Source organism: Acipenser ruthenus, chromosome 7, assembly GCF_902713425.1.
Source record: "Acipenser ruthenus chromosome 7, fAciRut3.2 maternal haplotype, whole genome shotgun sequence".
NCBI classification, from domain to species: Eukaryota; Metazoa; Chordata; class Actinopteri; order Acipenseriformes; family Acipenseridae; genus Acipenser; species Acipenser ruthenus.
The window spans coordinates 1,248,387-1,257,608 of NC_081195.1; the positions used below are offsets into that span (position 1 = coordinate 1,248,387).

The following is a 9,222-nucleotide window of genomic DNA, read 5'->3' on the forward strand; positions in this document are numbered from 1 at the left end:
TCATCTTGATTGCGTGGCCATCGAAACACTCCACCTTCACGGCTGCTCTGTGTATTCTGTTACCGTATTCTGAAGATCAGGACAATAAAATGAGGGTTTTTTTATATTTTTTTTATTACCTGTCTTGGCTGGCTGGGTCGGCAAACATAAATTATTTGTATGTTATTGTTCCACTGAGCAGAGACCAGTAAAGCTGCTGGCAGGTCATTACAGTATTGACAGAGGCTGAATTTTGTATTTATTTTTACATTTTTAATATAACTTCAGTTTTATCGTCTCTGAGAAAGCCATATATATATATATATATATATATATATATATATATATATATATTGTATCACTTGAATTACAGTTATATAAGAGTGAAATTGTCAGTTAAAAAGTACCGATACTGTAGGTTTTAAAATGGGCAAAACTGCTACTTAGCTTTAATATTTAATTTTTTTAAATAATATATTTAAATTGTTAATATTTATATGCCATTTGAGTTTCATATTGCGTGTGTTTCCTTTTTTTTGTGTCCACCCCATGTACTATACAACAGAAGAGTTCTCACTGTATGTCTTTCTGATAATAAAACAGTTTTGTTTTTTTAAGCCAATAAAAACAGTACAACATATTATGTTAAATTCTGCATCAATAATAAGCTCCTGAGAATAAGAAGTAAGGATCTAGGCTGGTCCTTAATTTCAATACATGTACAATAGGTGGCACTATCTCCCAAAGCACACCACTATTAAGAGGCTTGAATCATTCATTTCAAGAACAGATAAGAATCCTTTTTTTATTTGTAATACTGTTTTGTCTTAAAAGTAACATCTACTGTGAGACATTATCTAGACATCTTTCTTTTCTCAAATGCCTTCAGCACGGGTGTTTTAAGCAGACACAGCAGGTCCCCATCTCCCTGTCTCTTAATCACACCTTGAGTGGCACGGATGAGGGATTCATTCAGCTCGTTTCACTGCTGATGTCACGTCTGGGCTGGCATTCCGATTCCCCTGCTGTGCTCCTTCTGAGGTCAAGTATAGGTCAGCCCTTTTGTCTATTACAGTTACACAGACTCGGTGATTGGGCTGACCCGTTCAACTTTCATTCACTTCAGCTCTGCCCTTTAGACTTGCTGATTGGTTGTTTATTGCAAATATCTTATTGACACTTGGGCAAGGTCTGTGTAAAATGCTTCAAAGTTTGCAAAGAGGACACAAATATATATGGATTTCAAAATGGTTTATTAAAAAATATATTTCTAGTGAAGTAGATTGAGGCCACCTGAAGTGCTGATGGCCACGGATCCTTTTGACTAGATAACAACTGATCTGGACAACCCGGAGTAGACTGTTATTGACACAACAGACAAGTGGCCCACTATGACAGGTCATTTCAGATAAGGTACTGCCTGAAAATGAGTTCCTAGTCTGTACTACCTTATCAGCTTTACTGTAAAGTAAAAGGGCACTGACAGTATTGATTCTAGTTCTAATAATGTGTGATTCCCATCAGGATCAGAAGATTGCTTCAACTCTTAAATCAGGAGAGCAACAATCTCCTCAGCCTTAATGTCCCTCGGGCAGAGTGGCTTAACTTCAGCCCTCCCTAATGTATGACACTATTTTCAGCATGAATCCATTTTTATATTGACATAGTTTTTAAGTTGTAAGTGACACTTTCAAAACTTGAAACCGCAAAACATGTACTGTTGCACAACTGCAATATTGGAAAACAGTCAGTAACATTTGCTCAAAGTCCACAGAAACTGCTGCCAGAATCTATTTTAAACCCTTCAGATTATCATCCCAATTTTTTGTTGCTGGTTCACACTTTCCAAAACAACTTGTGCAACTGGGTGTCGATAAATAAATAGAGTAGGCGAGTGGTTGGTTGTTCCTCAACAAAAATACATCTAAATGTTATCAGGGTTGATCAATTTATTGGTGTCAATAAAAAAATGATTGGCTTACTATAAAGTTTTTATGCTCACTTAGCCTGAAGAAATCAGTCTTAAATTGTTGATAAAACAGGTGTGAAATTGGGTGAAATACAATTTTGCTGGTCTATAGTGTATGTCAAATGTCATAGGTTACCCTTTTGAATACTCTTAATAACTGATTTAACTATCTATCTATCACATCACTGATTGCAGTATAATGGTGTAAAATATCTAATAGAAGTTGGAGCATACTGCAACTGCATCACTGTTGGGTGCGTCTTAAGAAACGGCACGCATTACAAGTTGCCAATAGCAGTCCCATTATCTCTGTATTGAATCACTAATGTATCTGTGTGGGTGTTCTGTCCAGTGTTTATTCCAATCAGCCACCCAAGGTACAGTATTATATTTCAATTTAAGCAACAGGACAGGTCAGCCCAAGTTCATCGAAATGCCTTGTTGTCACCCCTACCATGACAGCCTTGTTATCTCTGAAGAGTCAGGCAACGCTAGATAGACCTTTTATCTCAGTGAGGAGTTAATGGCATCCATAAACAGACATGAAATATGTGGTTCTGCAGACTCCCACAGGAAAGAAATCAGACACAAAGATGTACATTAAAAGGGGTCCATTATTGCACCTTAACATATAATAATCCTCCACGAAGATTCGTAAACAAGTACAGTGCAAAGCAGAGCTGCATAAAAGAACCATACCGATGATGTGAGGGACACGCCATGCACCACCCTGCTGTTGAAGCAATAGCAAAAGGCTAGGACACATTTTCTGAGAGGAGACAGCCTGGAAACTGACACAGGTAATAATCTCATTTACAGCAGACCATTAGTGTGGTTTTAAAACAACCATGTGTGACTCAAGGCTGTGGAGAAATACAAGAGCACCAGAAACTTACTCTAGTATTGCATTTTATTAAGGCATTCAAAAAGTACCAGAGAAGCCCCTCTGTGTGTTTCTTTAAAGCTTTTGTTATTTGGTACTTTTTTGCATGCTCCTGTCAGAATAGTGGCTCCATAATTAAAATGTGACCCTAGTGCTGTGTTGGGTTTTGATGAGGAGTCCAGGCTGCCACGAGCCTATGCATTATTATTATTATTATTATTTATTTCTTAGCAGATGCCCTTATCCAGGGCGACTTACAATTGTTACAACATATCACATTATATATTATTTCACATATCACATTATTTTTACATACAATTACCCATTTACACAGTTGGGTTATTACTGGAGCAATCTAGGTAAAGTACCTTGCTTAAGGGTACAACAGCAGTGTTCCCCACTGGGGATTGAACCCACAACCCTCCGGTCAAGAGTCCAGAGCCCTAACCACTACTCCACACTGCTGCCTATGCATATGGTTGTTATATGTGTCTAGTTTAAAGGTGTGGGTGTTCCCCTGTTCCCTGAATCACCTGCAGTGGCTGGAGCAGTTTATAATCTGTGTATCCTCCTGCCCAGCGCAGATGTTCAATAGGATTGAAGACAGCAGATACAGAACAAACATGTATGTCAACTATACACGCAGGGCATTCAGATCTTTATGTGGCTTGTTTTATTAGTTAGCAACAAGCTTGCATGTTATTTAAGCCATAGCTAGCAGCTTAAATAGATTTGTTGTTTAACTGCAATACCTAAGAAATGTAAAAAACAGCTAAGTCTTCAGCAGACTTGCACAGCACGTATCCAGTAAACTGTCGTGAATACAGGCTTAGTATTTCTGCAGAGCTGGCATGCTGATTTAGAACGCTGTGGATCTGTTACAATAGAATGCTTCCCCTTCGATCTTTTTATAGCTCTGGCACCAACATCTAGCAGTTTCCATGGTCATATTTACTAAGGGGGTGGATATTTATGAGCACCATGTGTTTGTATAAAGGTGTACAATGTCAGAACGATGTGTATTGTACAGTATATAAAATGATCAATCCTGTTTTCTATTGTTCCTATATTTGCGCCATGTAATCAATATATGAACACCCTGCAGGTCTTCTAGATAAACACGACTTCACTTCCTACCTGAAGCATCCAGATCATCTTAGTTAGACACGCTGTTGTGTTTCTTTTTCTTTTGCATATCTTATTGGTGAGCCTAATTCAGAAATCACCCATTGTATTAGATTATTCCTTCCAGTATATTTGACTCGCTTTGCTTGACAAAGTGGGAAATTATGATTCAGTGTAAAGTTTCATGTAAACATTCGCTTACGTTAAACAGTTATTTGTAAACTGAGAATATGCATCGAATCTTAAACCGTTGAAAATGTTTTGTGATCTTGATTTAATTAAACAAAATGTTTAATGTGCATATTTGTTACTGCTATAAGTACAGTTTTGCAAAAGCATTTTTAATCAGTTAATTCTTGAAACTAACAGGCATAGTTTGGGGCAAAAATATTGTTTCCATTGTGCCGTCACTGTCCTGCAAACTTGAGGTGAATTCATGTAGGTGTATCACACGCGTAGGTCTGCGGTTTGAATGAACATAGGAAAATTCCAGCTAATGGATCTATCGTCCTCGCCTCTGTGAAGCTGGATTACATCTACAGCTAAGGGACATTTGCTGACCTGTGTCCTAACCTCAGTATTATTTACTTGTGTCTGCTTTTGACTGTGCCTGTCACAGTAGCGTCAGGAGAGAGAAGTTTTTACTGCCTGAACATGAAATTAATAATAATAATAAAAATAAATAAATAAAAGTTTTACTTTTTACAATGTCGCAGTGACGTTTGTTTGACTGGACTCGGGCCGATATCGATCGTGCACCACATTTGCCGAAAACGGGATGATTCAACTATAATTGCAGACTTTGCAGCTGCGGATTTGGCGATTGCTGTAGTACAATGCAGTACATTTTATAGTATCGCATGCCTGTCTACCCTTGAGCCCAGCGTGTATACCCGAGTTTTCAAACCTTTAAGGAATTGGTCCAAACCTTAAGAAATTCGGCTCTGACTCGAAAATCATAGTATCAAAAAATATGAAAGAAAAAATACAGAACTTATCCCAGTTTAGTAATGAAATCTGCAGGAAAAAAGCGTTTTCATCATTTGCTGTGTTCATTATTATTAACATCTATAGTATAATGTAATATAATATAACATAATAACATCATCAACATCTTTAACATTACAACATTATAACCATCGCCCATAATGAACAGAAGATTTTGATTTGCCCGTAAGATTTTCATCTTACGCCCGTAAGACTCGAAACCCGTCTCTGAATCAACACGGAGCACTCCCCTGAACTTCGCAGTTATTTGCTGCAGTTCCCTTTGAACAGATCTGTTTGGTTATCAATGTTTGGAATCAAATCCTCTATAACTACAATTTGATCTACTTCAGCAGCTCTACAGTAGGTAATATAATGTATTTATTTGTGTATTTCATCTAAAAAAAATGACATGACATTCAAAAATATAATTGAAATGTTTGTTATATATTTGGAGCTCAGAAATTATAGTAAATAAATACACGTGATACGCTATTGCATTGTGCTGCAACAATTTATTGCACATCGACCAAATACACGACCATTATTATACAATAGTATAAATACTTTGTGACAAAAAATGGAAACGACATACAAATAACAAATTATTGTACAAGCTGCACATAAAACCCTACACAGAATAAACACGTTATTATTTATAAATTACAGTACTGTACTTTTTTGTTAAATAATGCACGTGGCAATAATTGTTTGAACCAACAAACTACACAACAAACTACACAAATAGTAGCATGTTGTTTTAAAAACAACAAACTGTTATTAGTCTTTCCTAGAATATCTTTCCCTGTATTGTGTGCTGTGACTCGAATTATTACTTCATATTGAATTCATAAAGTACTGGCGCTCATTTCCCACATTTAAATACCTTGTTTAATGGTTTAGGCCCGTGTATTAAATTGTTTAATATAAACAAAAGACTCTTCTGTACAACGTGTACAATCTGAGGTAGAAATCTCACCGATACTAGCTTTGAAAAAACACTACCTGTAACTAATGGAGCTTCAGAGTTTACACCATGTGCAGAGTCAGCGAACGCTGTATTTGCTGCGTCTACAGATGCACCGATTTTTAAAGCACAATTAATACTGACCCTTTACTACTGTTATGGCTTTCTACTGTAGGCTACCGTTCAGTTTCCACTTCTCCTATAAGCACAGAATAATGTAAATCATTAAGAGCCTGTTTAAAACATGCGAGGCACTGTGCCTGGTCGATATTGTCTGTCCAGCACAACACATAATAATTACCTTGAAAATCAATTTCACAAAAACACAATATTATTTTGTTAATGGTTAATAAATGCTTCTTTGTTACACTCGATAATACTACTTACGGGGCACAGTAAAGATTTTTTTTTTTTTGCATTACAGATAAATACCCCCAACAAACAGGCGGGTGCTGAGCAGAGCGGCTTTGCAGAGCAACTGAGTGTGAACTGAAGCGAATCTTCATCTGTTGCTTGGGTACTGCGCTTCTAGTAACTATAATTCCGACTCGGAATGCCGAATTTTCTCATTTCGTTCCAGACTGCACTCACTGCTATCCTGTCCATTGCAATCAGACCACGTCCCAATGAGGCTGGGGTCCAGGGAATTCCTAAAGCCCCCGGAATAGAGCGATAGATCCCCTGAACTGACGTGTAACCTTCTGTCTGCCTGCCTCGGGCAGCACAACAACCCTTTAAAGGCTTTCCTGAAGTCGGGGCTTCTGCAGTATATTATAGGGTTAAAAGCAGAATTGGCATACCCCAACCAGTTAAAAAACACGAAGAGCTGACTGTCCACGACCTCTGTAAAGAACACCTTCACAACGTTGACCAAGAAGAAGGGCAGCCAGCACAAAGTGAAAGTGCCCATGATGATACCAAGCGTCTTGAGCGCTTTCTGTTCCTTTATTGCCGAGAGTTTTGACGGTCTCCTCCTGCTAGGTCTTCCGTTGGGGATAATGGGATTGTTGTGAAACCTTCCTTCACATTTATCGATCTTCTTCATTTGTTTTTTAGCTTCTCTAAAAACCCTGGCGTAGACAAAGATCATCACCACCAAAGGAATGTAGAAGGAAATTATAGACGAGGCTATGGCATAAGCCTGGTTGGTGACAAAGTCACAGCAGTTCGGGTCTTTGTAGCAGTCGATAGCGTCTGGCTTGTCATCCCTCCACCACTGCATCAGAATGGGCAGAAAGGAGACGAGAGCCGATATAGCCCAAACTACACATACGATGCCCTTTGCTCTGGCTTTAGTGAGCACGCTTTGGTAACGGAATGGAGACGTTATGGCGATGAACCGGTCAATTGCAATCACACACAAGGTTTCGATGCTGGCAGTCACACACAGGACGTCCACCGAAATCCACAATTCGCAGAAGAACGAGCCGAAAAGCCAAGTGCCTCGGATCACCAAAGCGGCACCAAAGGGCACCACCAGCAAGCCCATTATTAAGTCAGCACAGGCCAAAGACACAATAAATAAATTGGTCAAGGTCTGCAACTTCTGGTTCCTGGCTATTGCAACGATCACCAATACATTTCCAATGACTATGAGCACCACTATCACAGCCATAAGCATCCCCATGCCAACCATCCACTGCTCTGAGGCAGGCTGCCCGGGGTCGGCTGCCCCGTGGACGCGGTTGAAATGTTCATGATTCGATGTGTTATTGCAATCTAAAGAAGATAACCCCTCTCCCATGGTGACTGGCACTCGTTGGGTAAAGGTGCACCGAATCTGCGCTCATGAATGCGCTTTGTGCCGCCTTTTCCGTTCCTCAGATATGTGCGCTGCTCGGATCTCCGCGTTCTGCGACTTGCTTCTGTTTTCACTCAGGCAAAGCAGCCAAAGCCTTCATTCATCCGGATGACATCACTGAGCTCTGGAACCAATTGAAGTCATTCCATCGCTCCTGAGCTCCGTGTGACAGACACGGCACATGAGGGTAGAAAGTACAAGTGGATTCTTAGTAAAAACATTATGGAAATGAGTCATGATTTGTAGTGTTAATGTAATGCAAATGGAACACGCGTATAGTATGTGCGCACTTGCAAAACCGATAAAATAGCAAATATATCGTTTTTGTAGATTTAGGTAATGGTACGTTCCCATACTGTATTTTAAAATTGCGTGTCAGGTGAAAATGTTTTTTTTTTTTTTTTTTTTTGTATTTTTACGCTTTATTCAGAACACGACTACATTTCAGGAACGCGCGTTATAGAAATGCTTGGATGAAACGATTAAGATAATTGTTACCGTATCTGGCTATTGGACCCAAGTGCTCGTGTTTTCAATAAGTAGGCGGCTGTATCGTGTTCAGGTAGAGTTTTGCAAAAATATACTTTTGTTTATTACTAAAAACCTAAATAATATATATGGAAAAAGTTGTGAACACTTGTATCTTTTGGTTGCTCGCGAGCACCTTGTGCTGTAATTAAAACAACATAAATTAAAATAACTCAATGCAGGACTCTCTGTATCTTGAAACACCTGTCATAAAAACGGCGTTGATTGTTTTAAAATACCAATTAGTCCCGCACCTTACACGCGCCTCGGTCATTAGGATTCAAACAAAGGACTGGAAACAGTGAGGCAGGCATGTGCAGAGGTGCAGACTGTCAGGAACATTTGGAGTCACAGTGGAGCTGGTAATTGTGTTTAAATGCGTAAAGTAACACGGCTGCAGTCCAGGATTGATGCTGTGGTGAGTAAGCAAACTGCTGTGACAGAGCCATACAGGTAATAGGTAGCTCGTCATCTGCAGCTCTCAAATGTTGTATTTTCAGAAAATAATGTGAACATAATAGCACTCTTAAAAACCACCAGAAGAAACCATCCACCGAAACTCTATGTAAGAATCGCAGTGAGTCGATCTTCTGTTTTAAAACCTTGAAACCATATTTAGGGCTGCCACCAATGACGTACAGAAAAAGCAGGACTTCCAAACGGAAGAGGGGCTGTTAAAAGTTTAAACTCTCTAAACTTTTAACCAATAGATATCCATCCAACAGGAAACAGCACTAAGACTGCTATAGTCATCCAGTTAACATTGTGTCTCTATTGTAGTAATATTGTGTCCTGGTTTATCTAACTTGTTTTATGGTACTGGCATTAGTGTCCCCCTGGGAAGACATATTGAATTCCTGGGACACCTTCCTCAAAACCTGGACGATCCGGGGAGAACAGGGACAGGAGGCAACCCTAGCCATAGCAATCTCAGAGACGCCTCCCAAGAGCACTGTAATTGCAGCTTTACATTGCGGTCAGCT

The 9,222-nt window shown here is 39.2% G+C and overlaps 1 protein-coding gene across 1 annotated transcript; it reads right to left on the minus strand.

Annotated features, from left to right (window-relative positions):
• Positions 1-5,451: 5,451 nt before the first annotated feature.
• LOC117415298 (beta-1 adrenergic receptor-like) lies at positions 5,452-8,451 on the minus strand. The gene has a single exon (XM_034025442.3). It carries the CDS (start codon positions 7,652-7,654, stop codon positions 6,446-6,448), a length of 1,209 nt encoding a protein of 402 aa, XP_033881333.2. The 5' UTR covers positions 7,655-8,451; the 3' UTR covers positions 5,452-6,445.
• Between the last annotated feature and the right edge of the window lie 771 nt (positions 8,452-9,222).